The 18,478-nt window shown below is 36.6% G+C and overlaps 1 protein-coding gene across 5 annotated transcripts in view; it reads right to left on the reverse strand.

Annotated features, from left to right (window-relative positions):
* LOC106884173 (inositol hexakisphosphate kinase 1) overlaps positions 1-18,478 on the reverse strand; it is a 126,135-nt gene that overhangs the window by 17,345 nt on the left and 90,312 nt on the right. For all 5 annotated transcript variants that reach the window (XM_089361638.1, XM_089361640.1, XM_089361641.1 and 2 more), the window contains exon 2: positions 546-780. In XM_089361638.1, coding sequence (XP_089217764.1) covers positions 546-744 — 199 coding nt within the window. In that variant the 5' untranslated portion in view covers positions 745-780. The remainder of the gene's footprint in view (positions 1-545; positions 781-18,478) is intronic.

Raw genomic sequence — 18,478 nt, forward strand, 5'->3', positions numbered from 1 at the left:
GTTCAGAGGAGTAATGGCATCGGTAGTAGTGATAAAGATGATAAAGGGAGGACCCTGCATATTTTGTGGGAAGTGACTGTAAGTGGCTTAAAAGCATTTAAAATCTTTGGAACAAGTGCCACAGGAGGGTAATTGTTAGTGAAGGATAGCTTATCATTATCTAAGTGTGTTGTGAAAAAAATTTCCCGATACCAACACGAGGATATCATATAACTTGGTAACTAATTAACTTGGCTCCGCTTTACAACTTCCTCTCAGTCCCTGTTTATACTACTTACCTGCAAGAATTTCAGCTTAACATTAAGTATGCTTTAACCTCATCTTGTCTAAACCAAAAGTAATAAAGCTATATGTATTCTCCCCTTGCCAATCACCAACTAAAAAAATATATATATTATATTACCCTATAATTGAAGTATACACACACACACACACATACATTTCTAGATAGACTCACACCCTACTCAAAATATTCATCATGCACATTTACCACACCTACACACACTGTTTGTGATGGAAGTAGGAACAGATCAGAAAACGCTCACCTCTGTAAGTTGGAGTAAATTCCTTCAACTCTGGGGGTAGAGTTTCATAGAAATAACGCTCACGAGAAGTGAGAGGTTTGCAAAGGGTTGTATCATTGAAGTGAAGGACTGAGCAATGACCCCCTACTTGGTGATTGTAGGGTTTCAGCTCGACTAGTCCAGACATCGCCAACTCTGTGTCCATAACCAGCTCAGGCATTCTTAACAATCAGTCAAGAACCACGATACAAACAAACTGAAAAAGAGAAAGAACAGAGAAATTACTTTAATTATAAAACTAAGTAATAATACAAATAAGAAAATAAATTTGACAGAAGAGAAATTTCATAGTGAAAAAGAATAAATATGAAATTCAATTGAACCTTTTTATTATATTTCTGTAGAATTATACTGCCTTTGTTTCAATTAATTTTGAGAAATATGAAGATTTTAATAAAATAATATGTGAGATAAAACACCATGACGTATTTCTTCCAGCTCTTTACATTCTGATTTCAAATTACACAGCAGTCAACTTTGGCATTCATCCTTTCAAGGTTGATAAAATAAATTACTAGTAGAGGTGGATGGTACCAACTAACCCCATCCCCTGGAAGATGTTGGCTGTAAGATGAAATTTTGATGGAAGCTTTTAACTTAAATCATGTTAAAAACAGAAACTTTCTATCAGAGAACTGGGTGGATTGGTATCAAACTACTTTTGATATCAACCTACTTGAGACCACCCATGATTCTATGACATTGTTTGAAAGTGAAAAAAAAAAAAGACACCAGGAATCAATATATATATGTATATATATATATATATATATATATATATATATATAAGAAATATATGAAAATACTGTGAATTCATCGAACCATTTTTGAGATAAGTAAAATAAGATGATTAGCTTTACAAAGATAGCAGCAGTAGAAACTCAAAATATATTTTCTATCATTTGTATCAAAAATAAATAACGTTGAAGAGAGAAAAACAGAAGAAACTAAAATTACCTATGGATGTATTCACATGTTTATAATAAATAAGTAAATGTCTTCTTCAGAATCGTGAGAATATTGTGAAAAGATTATTTTAAAAATTATTTCCTTGTTTCTTTGTGCTCTGGGAAGCATTCACAAGGAAAAGCTTTTCAACAGAAAGAAGGGAAAAGTAGTAAAACAAGACTTCCACATTCAAATGATCTAACAAGAGAGAGGGTTGTTAAGGACACTGTGATGAAAAAGTTTAAAATTAATAAACAGTTGATGACTTTGAAATAATGAGGGAGCCTCTACATGACATATTGCACCAACCTGCTAGAAATAACAGCCTGATTTTCCTCAAATGACATCCTAACATATCTTTATCTCTAAGTACATCGTCATCTGCATAATTTAATATTAGTCTTCCATGCTGGCAGCAACTGGAAGGTTCAACAGGAACCGACAAGTCAGAAGGCTATGTCAAGCTCCAATGTCAGCTGTGATATAGTTTCTATGACTGGATGTTCTTCATAATACCAACCACTTTACAACAACATGTATCAGCTACTTTTCTTGTGGCACCATATCAACATATTAAGGAGATCACTATATCAACTTGCAAGACTAAAAAGCTCCCTAGGCTAAATGAAAGTATAGTAGAGGTAGGATGGCTTTATGTTAGATGTTGAGAGGTTAAAATGTGACAGAAGATCATATCAGGTAAAATACAGTCCCAGATACACAGTGCATGAATAAAAGATATGATCATCACAACTGGAACATTTTGATCGGTGATCCCACCAAAAATACTCTTTGCAACTCAATCCTGTTTTAGCAAAAGTAGAGCATGTGCTATGAAGTACTGGCTCTGTACATATTCTCAATGGATATATGCTCGACTAGATTTGCCTAAAAGATGACCTCAACCAGAACTAACAGAGACTATACAACCCAAAGTAGTTGAATGGATAAGCTACTGCATTAGCAGCACATGAGTCATAGATCATATCAGCTGCAAGCATTTCATTGTGTGCATATGTGTGTGTGTGGGGGGGGGGGGGGGAGAAGGGCATGTTTTGATTGTTTTGCACGCAAAGATATTAAAACGCTCCATACAGTCATGCTAAAGAAGTGTGTAGAGTATGTATACACACACACATATATATATAGGTATAAAGATTTTATATATATATATATATATATATATATATATATATATATATATATATATATATATATATATATATGTATATGTAGATATTTCTATACATATATATATATATATTTATACATGTATTAATGTAACTAAGCTTATATAGGTTGGCCATTAATATCCCAGGCCATGTCTAAATGTGTGTGTGTATGTGTTAGTGTGCATGTGCACACACGCATGTGCAATGGCTGTGTTACTGGTTGTACCCACAGATACTGTCTCAAAAGACAAAGACAATTGGATTTTTATTTCATTTTCTTTCATGTTTAAATTATAAATCGAAAAATTGTTCACAAATACGAACATGTTATATTTCATGATTATTTTTAAAATTGTAACTGCCCTTTCTAATTTTATCCTTTAGCCGTCGGGATTGTTTCTGCTCTAGAAACAGAAATTTCCTGTAGTCTTTTACAACTTTTAAATTGAAATGCAGTCTATACTTTACATTTTTAGTTCTGCCACTTTTATATCAATCTAAAGAAGAATGTAAAAGGAAAAAATCCTCAATCACTTTTTCTATTCATAAGTCTTTATATACTCTAATCCTTCAAGCATTAATCACCAACTCTGACACTTCATCCACCTATACAAAATATCAATGTTTCTCATATCTACTAATCTTAGATTCTTACCCAACTTTTACGACAGTTGATATTTCATGAGCATTACTTTTACTATTTAAAACATGAAATACTAAAATGTTATAGCTCCCATGGGGGCCATCATCGTCATCATCATTTCATAACCATCTTCCAAACAGGCATGGTTTGGACAGTTCAATAGGATTCAAGAGGTCAAACTCCAATGTCTGCTTTAGCATAATTTCTACTGCTGGATACCCTACCTATTGCCAACCATTTTAGATATTGGACAGTGTTTTTTATTTTGTTTTTTTGTAACACCAGCACCAGTGCGGTTACCATGTAACTGAAAAGACAAAACGTGCTTTCTGAGATACATGGCTAGCCCAACATTATATAAAGTAGGTAAGAATTGCTGGAAAGCAAGTTAAAGAGTGATAACAATGTGTGAGGACATACCATCAAGGTACAAGAAGGTGGGGGTGGGCAACATTGCAAGAGTGTACAAGAAGAGTGACATAAGTTTGGAGATAGGGATACAGGTCAATGTCATAAATGGTGAATAAGAGTGAATGTGTGTGATCGATGGTAAATATCAGCTTGGGATTGGGAGAGTAATAAGAGACAGTAGAGAAAGAGTGGAGAATAGCAGAATGATATATTTGTAAATAGGTGAGAAATGTGGTGGAGATGATGTGAGGGAGGTGGTGTTTAAAGGAGGAGTGCGTGGGAAAGAGAGAGAGGGGGGAGAGGGAGAGAGGGAGAGAGGGGGAGGGGGGTAGAGGGGGAGAGGGAGAGAGAGGGGGAGAGGGGGAGAGGGAGGGGGAGGGGGAGGGGGGAGGGGAGAAAGAGGGGGGAGAGGGGAGGGGGAGAGGGGAGGGGGAGAGGGGGAGGGGGGGAGGGGGGGGGAGAGAGAGCAGTATATTTAACATTAAAAAAAGATTAAGTATATATATATAAATATAATCAAAGGAATGCTTGTAACAAGTGCTATTAAGTACTAAATGAGCCTGTATAAAGAAAATTAGTTCTATTACTTATTATGAGTAAGAAATATGTGAGAATGAAGATAATGCTGTGTCTGTTCATTGTTAGCATGTTCCAGCAGCGATGAACGTGAATATAACTTTTCATTGTGAGACATTCATGTCCAGGATTGGCCCAATTCCGTGACTAACTTACTAACACCACACGGGAAAGACATTTAATCAGGTTTCATGTTACAGATTTACTTTGGGTTCCATAGCACATTTACGTAAAGAGTTAGTGTTTGGAGCGATATCACTTGACAAGTTGGAGATTATTGTGCGTGCGTGCACCCAAGAAAGATGACAAGAAAAGTTGACCGCAGTGCCGTTTGATCACGAAACGTAAATCAAATGTCTTTATATGGAGAGCATTGTCTGTCGTAAGAGTTAACGCTCAGAAAACGTGGTCGTCCATACATAAAGATGACAGAGAGTTAATCGTAGTGAATCTACTGGCACCATTGAATACCTGTAATGACTAGACAAGACAAAATTTGCTTCCAGGGGGTTTGTTGTCTAAAAGCACATCTTTCAGGAAGATTTCTCTATCATTCATTAAATAACACTACAAGAATCCGAAGCGCGTGGTGCAAACTACAACTCGTACTCACCAAAGCAGTCCTTATATTTCTTGTAGCGAGTAGATAAATAGCAAGATATTGATAGATAAAAATAAAAATAAAAATAAACGCCGCTTGTCCCACTCGTCTTCACGTGTGATAAACACATGATTTCTGAAACCTGTGGTAACTAGAGGTTATACATCTCTGACTGTTGTTTCCCACCACCACAGCCGAGTTTTCGACACGTTTCTCATAATCCACGTGCATATCTATATATCTATGCTATAACTTAAAAAAACATAGATATATGTTGTAGGAAACGTAAACACTATTATTATCAAATAAGAGTTTCCAAGGCAATGCCCGTACACACACATACATACATACACCCAGTCATAAATAACTGAATCTCGTGTTTTATACGTAATAGATATAATGTGAACAATAAGGGGGGGGGGGAGGGAGAGAGAGAAAAAACTGACCTAGATAGGTTACAAAATAGACCAAACCACGTGCTTGAAAGTGCAGTCGTAAGGGATGGCGGTATGGAAATAAGTGTACTTTAATAAACAAATAGAAAACACACACGAGTATGTGTGTGTTTTAGTCTAGTTATTAATACGTCACTGTTGGTGAGAAGCAGAGAATGTTAGCTGAATTTTGTAAGCAGCAGATGAGAGAAATGGTGGAGAAACAAGCTGAATAACATTTACGGACAGATCGAGAAGTCACGTGTTTATACATGTGATTCATTAAAGTGTACAGGCGCGCGCGCGTATATGGATGTATGTGTGTGTATATATTTTCTACTTATTTGTCATACTACGGCCATGGTGGGGCACCACCTTGAAAAATTTTTAGTCGAATGAATCGACTCCAGTACTTATTTTCTCTGAGCCTGGTAATTATTCTATCGGTCTCTTTTAACTAACTGCTAAGTTCTATATATGTGTGTGTGTGTGGAGCAATTGACAAGTTGAGTAGGTTGTTTTTACCTATGTCTTTTGTTGTTTTAAATTACAACCACATAAATGTTTTACAATTTTATTACTTTTTTTAATACTTTGTAATGGTTAATGTTTCGTATTCAGGAATGTCTATTCTGTGGGTTAGAAGAATGTCTGTTGTTATACGCTGTTTCAAATACAATTTCAAACCAACAGATTACTCAACAAACATGCAATATATCATTATTATTATTAATTTCATTATTATTACTATTATTATTAAAGAAATCATCATTATTATCATCATTCAGAGTGCACGTTCATGATAGTAAATATAAAGTATAATTATTATACATAACAATCACAAGGTCCTGACATCAAAAAGTGTGAAAACTAAAGTCTCTGGTGAATCGCGTCGTTCGACAATGACAACTGAGTAACTTGCTGAATGACTGAATATCTCAGTGACATGTGTGCCCTTAAAGTATTTCCCAGAATGACACGGCGTGTGACAAGGGTTGTATTTTTTTTTTCTTTAAATTGCAGGTACATTTCACCTGACTGGCTTCTATACAGTCTCCGTCTGCCCAGTTTCACTCACAAGGTATGAGCTGGCCTGAGGCTATAAAAAAAAAAAACGCATTTGATGAAGGTGTCATGCACCGGAATCGAACGCGGGACTTTGTAAGAGAAAAGTTACGCGATGCGTGCAGAAGAGTTTATGTATTCGCTCGAAGTAGATAATTCACTCCCTTTAACACGCAGAGTTCCGTCGCGTGCGATCTTTTAGGCAACAAAAATAAATAAACTTAATGGTGGGTGGGGGTCTACAGAAGCGGGACGCAATGTCTTCGCGTACACATGGTGTTCATGAAGTCCTTGTGAAACACACTTCGTGCGCTTGTGATATTACCAGTGGCAATATCTGTCTCCATGAGAAAACTTTAATTACAAAGTCAATTAATGCCATTTTTCAAATTAGATTCATTCGTTTGTGTTATAAATTACAAGAAGTAATTAAGGAAAAAGGAAAGCAAAATAATCTAAAAGCCCATGTTTCTAATAATAACGTAGATATTAGAAGGTTAACAAATCCGGGGACTACAAAACTAATGATCGGTTGATTGATTTATTTATTGGTAGCGATCGTTTGGTAAATGTTTGTTGGGAAATATCAGTTGAGAGAGAGAGAGTAAATAACGTTGACAAGACATGAAGACAATTAGAAATGGTGGACCGCTTATTGGTTGCTCTCGTGGACATTGGGCAAAGCAAGGGAAGTGAAATGGTTACAATCACCAGTCGAAGCTTGGTTGCAGACTCGACTCAGGGAGAGAGAGAGAGAGAGTTAACTATACTGCTGTGGTTGAAAAAGCAACAGACTTCATTTGGCAACAGTAAAAGTAGGAAAAAAAGTATAAAAAGAAATATTAATCATGATTTATAACTGTGATAATTTATTCGACCGCTGACTGTGTGTGTGTGTGTGTGTGTGTTCCACCTAAAATGCTATATATTTCCGTTTTGTCTTCTTCCCACAACCCAACTTGAGTCCCATCTTATCGAAACTGCTTAGTAAACTTGATTATAGAAACACACTTCCGCTTTGTATTATTCACTTCCACCCAAAATCTCAAATATTCCACACACGCGTCTCTCTCTTTCTCTCTCTCTCTCTATCTATCTATCTATCTCCATTCCAGACAGCATCAAAACTATAGCCATAGTTCCACTTTATCTTATATTCCACCTCTGAATAATGAATATAAAAATAGCACACGAATTCTTCAACTTCAAATAACTCATAAAATTCTGAATTACCACCTGGAAAAAAAAGTGGGGTTCTATTTGTCTTCTACTCTATGCTATTTATCTGATAGCTAAACCTCATTATAATAATCACACACCTAAAACCTGATTTCTCACGTAGTGTAGACTAACGCGGCTTACACAAACATGCGCGCGCACATCTGTTATCTGACCCACCTTGTCCTATCACTTGTCATTCCCCCAATAAGATCCTGTATTAGTAATTCCAGGATTTCCGGAGACTACATTTTCACTTAGTACAACTAACCACATTTACACAACCGGTCCTATTTGCCCAATATCACAAGTACATTTATCTTAAGAACACATCACACTGGTTAATCCTCGACCACCCTTGAAGTACACATCCTATAGTCAATGATTTTTACGTTCTGCGTTCAAGTCCTACCGAGCTGATTTTGCCACACATACCTCCGTGGTCGACAGGTGACAGTTATATTTCCGAGAGCGAAAGATATAACAGCCTCAGGACCTTACTAGTGGATGTGAGTGTTACACAGCAAAAATGACAATTACCAACTGTTGAATATGCCATGCATTGCTCAATCAAAATGAATTCGTTGAGAGTAACTGTATTAATAAAGCAATTGCTGACTTAGATATTCCTCGACATTCTTTTGATTTTTTTTTTAACCTCGTAGCTGAGGTTGTTGTATTTGGTATAGGTAATTGGGGGGGGGGGGTTATTGCTGAAACTAATGAATATCTATGCATCGTATATGAAAGAGATGAGCTTCCTTCGTTCTTTATTGGGCCTTTCCTGGTGACATCACGATTTTTTTTTACTACGAGGCAGAAATTGGAATGTAAATTTTTATAGAACAGGCATTCGTGGTATAAGAGCAGGAAAAATGTCTCTTAAATCTAGAAGACTACAACCAACTGTAATGATCAAGGCTGTACTTTCCCACACAACAAATATGGAATCGGTTCGGTAAAAAGAGGAAAATACAGGACTTGTTTAAAGCGAAATTGTATTACGTCATCAAGAAGGAATTAAGTTACTTTTAACATGTTTTATGCAATGCAGATAAAAAAGCTAATTATACAATAGAAACTCATTAGTTATTCAGTAATATTGGTTTCAATTTTTGGTACAAGACCAGCAGTTTCGGGGGAGAGGATAAGTCAAATGCATTAACTCCAGTGGTCAACTGGTATTCATTTTATCAACCCCAAAAAGATGAAAGGCAAAGTCGACCTCTGCAGAATTTGAACTCAGAACATGAAAACAGACGAAACACCGCAGTGCCAAGTTCACCGCCCTAAATCATTAATAATACTATAAATAAAGCATTGTCTAGCTGTCCACAATTTAGGGGAAAGTCGTATTCCTGCACAAAATTGGAGAAATATGAAGATATAACAGAAGAGGGGTAAAAATTAACAAAGAAATATGTGGATTCGAATATTTTCTGACAGAAACAAAATTAAGTTTCTGTTTGATTACATCTTGACTTCAAGATAGACAAAAGCTGGATCAAAATAATAGAATCACAGAACTGATTCATCATCAGAGCAAGAGATTTCTTCCATTAAAATGATATAAAGTTACTTATATCATCCCAAAGATCTGGTCGTGCTTTGGGAAATCTTAGTCATAAAGTCCATCGCTTAACATCTCTCGAAGATGATGTTGGGCGGTTATTGAAGTTGAGGTATAGAAAGAAATCGTGAAGACGCAAATCTAGTGTGGTCATCTGTGGAGAAGGAATGGTTTCTTTTACTCACAGACATCATAGTTCTCACCCTGGATCAATGGGGAGAGTAAGAAGGCATATTTGATACCTAGGGGTCTTCTGATTACTAGTAGATTAAAATGAACTATATAATAGTAGGGATCAGATAGTGTCGTGATTAGAGGAGACCTTTAAAAAAAAACTGGCGTTGTTGTACGGGAACTTCTTTTCAAATCCGTTTGAGTCATCTCATGAAACTAGCTAATATTTCAGGGAAAGCCATAGGTCCTGCTTCGAAGCTATTTATAGTAACCATTGATTGTTTGTAGTACGTGATAGTTTCAAATATAAGATATTTCAACTCCTTCGCCTGCAGTAAAAGGAGCCAGGCGCCCTTGTGCGGTAAGTTGAAGAAACAATAAGAATATTTTAATAAGTTTTAGCTTCAGTTTATATTTTATATGTTACCAGACAGTGTTTTTATAGTTAATGTATATATGTGAGATAATAGTTTCACTTTAATAGTTTCAGAATAAAAGTTAAACTATTAAAGTGAAACTCTGACATTAGAATAGAGAGATGTTATTGTTTCCCTTTTGACACGTAATATTGCAATAGTGGAGGAGATGTGATATTGCACTGGGCTCGCACTAGGCAAGAAGTTAAAAAATTTTTGCCTAAAACACTACCTGGGCCGTAAGTTAGGCATGTATAAAATTTGAATGAAATTGGTTGTGTAGTTCTCAAGTTTTAGGGATTCACACAGACAGACAGACACACATTCTCATCTTTATATGTAGATAGATAGATAGATAGATAGATAGATAGATAGATAGATAGATAGATAGATAGATAGATAGATAGATAGATAGATAAACGGGAATTTAAAACTGGAAGATAAATACAATTATTATATATGATAAAGAGGTACGAAACAGAATTTATACTGCTTAACGAAATTTTCATGAAAATCTTTAGCTTATATTTTCTCACTTTCTGATAAGCAGACGTAATATCGCTTGTCATGGCTACCTAATGTCATTTTGATTTCTGAACAAAATTTTCATTAGACTCTCATGGCTACATTTACATATCGACTGTACACACATAATTTAGTCCCTTTGTAACTATTTGTCAATCGCATTTTTTGTATGTATGAACTAAACTGATGTATACAAACCGATGTATTGTGCATTCAAGTAACGTCTATTTAGTTTGAATTTATCAGTTGACCAACGTTCTAACAGCGAACATGCTGTCTTTATTTGGGGAACACACCTACTGCCCCTGACATGTTGAAGAAAAATTTAGTTACTAAAAGTCGATCAGGCTAGGCATGGACAAAGAATCCCATCTTCCTTGCTGTTTCAATAAAATTCTTGTTTGGGTATATGTATTTGATGAATGGTAAAATAAACTTTTCTAGGTGGAATTTTGTAACAGTTGTCATTCGACCCCACATACTTCATGAGAACTGAAAAAGGTACACACACACCTTCAGTTTTAGTATTTTTGTATTTCCTACAACAGAAATTACGATTGTGAAAAAAAACAAATTCTAAAATTTCATTTTGTTTTCTTCATTTTTTACTCCTCATTTCGATACCCTTTTCCTTTCCTGTGACTTCGAAGGCCATCGTTGCTGGCATTTCGTTGCATTTCTGTACAGAAAGACTTGACTACTCAACGCTATTCCATTAGTAATAAGATACAATATCGTTCAGCCTCAGACCACAATTCTACCAATCATTTCGGTCAAGCTTGCATGTTATGGCGTACGCGTGGGCGTGTATTGTCCTATTCCATTTGAAACTCCTCACAACCCACACCATCCAACAAAAACATCCTCCTCAGCAACAAGCGAAACATTATAATTAGCCTTCATTATAGACATCGGGGTTCAAACTGCACGTTTAGGTTTTATTCCTTAATCCCTACACCCTTTATCTAGGCGATGATTCAAAAGACAAAATAGATTTTTCAACAAAGATAAAGCTTTCAACAGAGATAGGTCGTAGCTGTTTGGTACTAATAGCAGTTGACTTCGTCTGATATATATGTATATAAAGTCACATAAATTACAATTCACTTAAATGCTTCAAATATATTCATTGCATTTCAAATTAGAAATGCAAAAACTACTGCAATATGAAAAGGGTTTATAAATACCCATAAGAGGTTATTGCAATGAAAAAAAAACCCCACTATTATTGTTGTTTACAGTGGAAGCAGCGAAGGAAGGGGCAAGAAGCACAAGATCCTTCCAATCTGTATAAACGAAATTTAAAACCCAGCGCAGCTTTTCAACATCTGTGCATTTATTATTTATTTATTTATTTTCGTGACAAGTAAACACACAGGGCTAAGCGACACACAAACATATAAAGATCACGTGCTTCAAGTGGTGGGATGTGACATTCGATCTGTAACTAACTGTCCAATGTAAATGAAGTTGCCAAATTCTTCAATCGTGTTTTCTGTTGATGTTTTATTCGTAAAGGATTTTCACATGACTCCAGTTTTTTTTCTTCTTTTTTTCTTTTTTCAAGATGCGTGTTTAGACCAGTTGAAATTCTTGTTGGTGTTTTTGTTGTTGCTGTTTGCAGCAGTCAGAAGCAGCATGTCATAGGTGAAGATGAGATGGAACAAGTGCTCGCCACATAATTTATGATTTAACCGACAAGCATGCGCACAGACACACACACACGTACGTACATACATACATAGATACATACACGAATATATATTTGTAGAGAGACGTGTATATATATATATATATATATATATATATATATATATATATATATATATATATAGATTCGTATATGCATAGACATGTATACGTATGCCTGTGTGTGTGTGTGTGTGTGACGTATTTATAGATACGTATATATATATATATATATATATATATATATATATATATATATTCGTATATGCATAGACATGTATACGTATGCCTGTGTGTGTGTGTGACGTATTTATAGATACGTATATATATATATATATATATATATATATATATATATATTTCAAGGTTTTTAACTTTTAAATTCGTATATTTAAAAGAAATAGAAACTTCAAACTCGATATATCCAAGAACGATTTATTTACCACTCTATGTCAACATTTCTGTGCCCAAACTTATCCAGTGACTGGTCCATTGGATTTCCGACATTTGGCACTTCTTCAGGAATGGCTACCATCAGAACAAATTACAAAAAAACACATACATAACGATCATAATAAATTATTAAATTATTAAAATACTCATAATATATATATATATATATATATATATATATATAGACATGTATACGTATGTGTATATACACATAGCATATATGAGATAATGTGTCAAACAAAACCATTGCGTGACAGTTGACACCAAAACATGATACACACTCCCCACACGTCTCTCCTTCTCTCTCACGCAACATAAATGCCGGAGGTGGAGAAATAGCAACAATATGTTTACGATTATAAGAAAAATAAAATATCAATAAAAAGTTGAAGAAAATGATAACAAAAAAACAGAAGTGAAAGAAATAGGTCGGTACAGTTGTGCAAGATTGTAACTAAAACTGGTTGTTTTGAATGTATGTTTACATATGAAAATTACGAGGTTTTTAAAAGTGAAGTAGGATTCCTGTACGATACAGTCAAAAAGTAAGGGGGGGGTGTATATGTATCTTTTACTTGTTTCGGTCATTGGACTATGGGCATGCTAGGACGCCGCCTTGACGGGTTTTAGTCGAACGAATCGATCCCAGTGCTTATTTTTAAAGCATGGGGCTAATTCTATTGAGTCCTTTTGCCGAACCGCATTGTTACAGAAGCGTAAACAAAGCAACACCGGCTATCAAGTGGCAGTGGAGGAACAAACACAAATACGTAAATACATATGATCGAGAGGTAAGAAGCTTGCACCCCAAATCACATGGTTTCGAGTTCACCCTCACTGCCTCGAACCGACCAAAGCCTTGTGAGTGGATTTAGAAGACGGGGTTACTGAAAGAAGCTCGTCATGAGTGCGTGTGTGCGCGCGGGTGCGTGCGTGTGTGTATGTGTGTGTGTACACATTATGTGGTTAAAAAAGGGAGTGCATATTTGCCCTTGTCTTGTTTTAAGCTCACATCTAAAATATGCATTATAGGAATCAAATTTCCATAAACTTGTATCGTCAGAGAGTAATGCAGCAATGTACTAAGATACCTTAGGTTTATGACTAGCGTACGAGATATGCATAAATTAAAAGCTCACATTCGTGATAAGAGGGGAAAGAAGAAAGATATCTTTAAAAATAATAAAAAGGCACGGCTGGTGACATTGACTATGCTAAGTTGTAAACGGGGAAATGAATGGTACGTGGAAGTGAGTAACGACAACCAACACGTGAAGATTAATCGGCATGAATACAGCAAACCTATGTACCTTAAGTTGGAAAAGAAAGAAAAAAGGACCCGAGGTATATCAGAACTTGCTTTTAACTAACTTTCAAACAGTTGTGGAGGAATTGTGTCAGTGACCAGGTAGCTGTTGTACGATGGAATTTCGAATTTCACAGTTTCAGTGCGTTTTGAATGGCCAAAGTGGCTCTTCCACAGTGTATGTATCACTCACTCACTCACTCACTCACTCACTCACTCACTCACTCACTCACTCACTCACTCACTCACTCACTCACTCACTCACTCACTCACTCACTCACTCACTCACTCACTCACTCACTCACTCACTCACTCACTCACTCACTCACTCACTCACTCACTCACTCACTCACTCACTCACTCACTCACTCACTCACTCACTCACTCACTCACTCACTCACTCACTCACTCACTCACTCACTCACTCACTCACTCACTCACTCACTCACTCACTCACTCACTCACTCACTCACTCACTCACTCACTCACTCACTCACTCACTCACTCACTCACTCACTCACTCACTCACTCACTCACTCACTCACTCACTCACTCACTCACTCACTCACTCACTCACTCACTCACTCACTCACTCACTCACTCACTCACTCACTCACTCACTCACTCACTCACTCACTCACTCACTCACTCACTCACTCACTCACTCACTCACTCACTCACTCACTCACTCACTCACTCACTCACTCACTCACTCACTCACTCACTCACTCACTCACTCACTCACTCACTCACTCACTCACTCACTCACTCACTCACTCACTCACTCACTCACTCACTCACTCACTCACTCACTCACTCACTCACTCACTCACTCACTCACTCACTCACTCACTCACTCACTCACTCACTCACTCACTCACTCACTCACTCACTCACTCACTCACTCACTCACTCACTCACTCACTCACTCACTCACTCACTCACTCACTCACTCACTCACTCACTCACTCACTCACTCACTCACTCACTCACTCACTCACTCACTCACTCACTCACTCACTCACTCACTCACTCACTCACTCACTCACTCACTCACTCACTCACTCACTCACTCACTCACTCACTCACTCACTCACTCACTCACTCACTCACTCACTCACTCACTCACTCACTCACACACACACACTCACTCACTCACACACACACACACACACACACACACACACACACACACACACACACACACACACACACACACACACACACACACACACACACACACACACACACACACACACACACACACACACACACACACACACACACACACACACACACACACACACACACACACACACACACACACACACACACACACACACACACACACACACACACACACACACACACACACACACACACACACACACACACACACACACACACACACACACACACACACACACACACACACACACACACACAAATGTGATGGCTGCAAACCAAAATCAAGCAATGAAATCGCTTGATTGTTTTCTTAATGCAACAAGCATATAGCTTTTCAATCGTGCTAGTGACCTACCCACCCCCCTTTTTTTTTTTACACAGATGAGACAACAATGCATCAGGCATACAGAAAGTTCTTTGTGGTCCACGCTACAAAATAGCAAATTAGGGATCCAAAATAGTATTTTAAGGGCTTCTGGAAAAAATAATTTTATAAAAAACATTTCAGTACCGGTTTCGGTCATTAAGACTTGTTCAACTGTAAGTATCGAAAACAATTAAATTTTGCCCCTTTTATTTGAATACTATGCAAGTATTCATTTAAAATACTTATTTATTTTTTCCAAAATTTAATTGTTTTCCATACTAACAGTTGAAAAAGACTCAATGACCGAAACTGGTACTGAAATGTTTTTTATAAAATTATTTTAGCATTTTCTACCTTGACTTTTTTTCCATATATATATATATACACACACATACAGACAAACAGACAGGCAGATAACATATTTGCTCTTATAGTGCGGTGATTAGTTTCACTGGAGTAAAGGCTTTCCTTTACATTTGTCTTATAATTATATACCTATATAGTCGCAGGCATGGCTGTGTGTTTAAGAAACTTACTCTGCACCAACAGAGTGATTTCAGGTTCAGTACCACTGCGCAGCACCTTGGGCAAGTTTCTACTTTCGCTCAGATCAATGACCTGTGAATGAATTAGGTAGACGGATAGACGGAAACTGTGTGGAAGTGCATCGTATATATGTATACGCTTATGTGCGCGCGCGCGCACATACACATCTTTGTCCGCTTGACAACCAGTGTTGGTTCGTTCACGGAAATTCGCGGTTCGGAATAAGAAACACAGACAAAGTATTAGACTTAAATAAATGGGTTTGTTCGACTAAAACCCATGAAGGCAGTGTCCTAGCATGTGTGCGTGTGATTAGATAATCACCAACAAATATTGACTGTTTTTTTAACATGATGATTATGTCGAGAGAATTAAACATCTCTATTTATACGTGAACTTGAGCGTGAGCGTGAGCGTGAGCGCGCGCTCTTGCACGAGCTACGTAAACACGATAACCAATCAACACAAATTACGTAATACACAGTAAAAATAGCAGCAGGGTGTGTATGTGAGTGTACGTATGTTCATGTGAAGGTACCTTCAACAGTTTACAATTAGAGAATAACAAGATTAGCGAAATTGTTGTTATTGCAGATATATGATCGAAACTATTCCATCCAACATGTCCCTTGCCCTCCCACTAAGAACTGTAGGGTGCGACTTGAGAGAGATTTCGTTGCTATTTTTAGCAGGCTGAGTTCTTCCCTAGCTCTGCAGTTCTTTGCATTCGATCCCACCATCTGAGGTTTGTTTCTTCTCTCGTCGATACCAACGAATGAAGACGTCAGGTGTGCCATAAAAACAATAAAATACTATTTTACTCATACTGATATTTACATCTACATCAGCCCAGATCGAGCAAATTTGCAATAAAACCGTTCCAACCACGACTGTCCTTGTTTAATGGGAGTATTGAAGATTACATTTTCTAATATGATCGGAGATCTCTCGGAGATGGTATATCAAAAGTGAAACTTCGGCAATTTCCGTAAAAAGTTTTTATTTCTTTAATTTTTTTCAGCTGAATCGCTTGTGTTTATGTATTTTTTGTGTATGTGTGTATGTTTATTTGTATATGTAAGTATGTTTATATATACATATGAAAATATACATACATGCACTTAAACACAAATACAAACGATTCCGTTGAAAAAAAATTAAGAATGATTCGGTCGGAAAAAAAGAAATTGAAGAAATAAAAAATTGCTGCACTAGTTTCAGTTTTAATATACCATCTCCGAAAAATCACCATGTGATCCCCCTCCCTCTCTTCTTTCTTAAGATGGTGGCATATGATATAAGGAAGATTTCGGGGTAACTGAGTATAAAAATGCGTTAAGCCTTAAATTTAGTGGGCACTACACAAACATGTAAGAGACTATACTGTCGCTAAAACCTTTTACAAATAGTAATCAAGTCACACTCAAATCACAATCCTGTCTTAAAAACAGAAGCATACATTTCATAATACAGTTCTAATTACATTGAGGTAAAAAAAAAAAAAAAAAAAAGATGGCGCAACTGGAATGCTGTCCCGGAGTTTAAAACATCAAGTACTTAATTAAGAAGTGGTTTGACCCAATAACCCTGATCGATTTAACATACAATCAAAGATGTTCCCCTTATTTTGTATATCACAGCCAACATTTGATATACAATGATCTATGTGTCCTTCTCTAAGGTGTGATTTAACAGATACCTAACTGCTATTTCTAGTAATTCGTTAAGAAATGGTTACATTTATTATTTCAAAACAATCAAATGAGGCAAGTGGCTTAGTAGAATCGTTAGAACATCTGAAAGAATATCTTGAGATAATTCTTCCAATGTTTTTTTCAAGTTCTGAGTTCCAATCCCGCCGAAGTCAACTTTGTGTTTCATCGATCCGGAATCGAAAAAAATAAAATATAAAGTACCAATAAAGTTCTGGGGTCAACCTAAACGACTGGACTACACCTTTTCCATAAATTGTATGGTCCATTTTTTTTTCTTTCTAGAAATCTTTATAACACCTATCATCCAGAAGTTTATAAAATGGGAGACAAGAAATACGGCTAATTTTTCGGCGAGAACCTGGGCTTTTCATCTCTTTCTTTCCCGCTTTATTACATTTCTTTTCCGGTTAGGACTTTTACAACCCATGCAAATCAAAACAGGTTTCATTCAAATAAAATTGTCGTTATTCACCCCCTCTCTCTCTCATATACATGTGTGTGTGTGTGTGTGTGTGTGTGTGTGTGTGTGTGTGCTACACATGTACATATATATTTATATAAGGCACAGGAAATGTGTCAAGGCCTAATAGAAAGCGGTCTGGCTTCCTAGGGCTAAACAGCAGTAGTATATTCCCTTATTGGGATTGTCACGTTAAGTTGGCAGTATAAAACTACTTTATTAATATATATATATATATATATATATATATATATATATATACACATATGTATAGAGCACATTGGACCTCTTGGGGCTAGAAGCCCAGCGGCTTGCTATCAATAGATACATATTATAGGGCCCAGTGCATTTGCACATGGACGGCCTACAATGCTTGCTTGGTTGCTTGTCTGCTTCAATATATTCGGTTTGGGGTTT

The sequence above is a fragment of the Octopus bimaculoides genome, chromosome 13 (assembly GCF_046866305.1).
Source record: "Octopus bimaculoides isolate indiv1 chromosome 13, ASM4686630v1, whole genome shotgun sequence".
Classification (NCBI taxonomy): domain Eukaryota; kingdom Metazoa; phylum Mollusca; class Cephalopoda; order Octopoda; family Octopodidae; genus Octopus; species Octopus bimaculoides.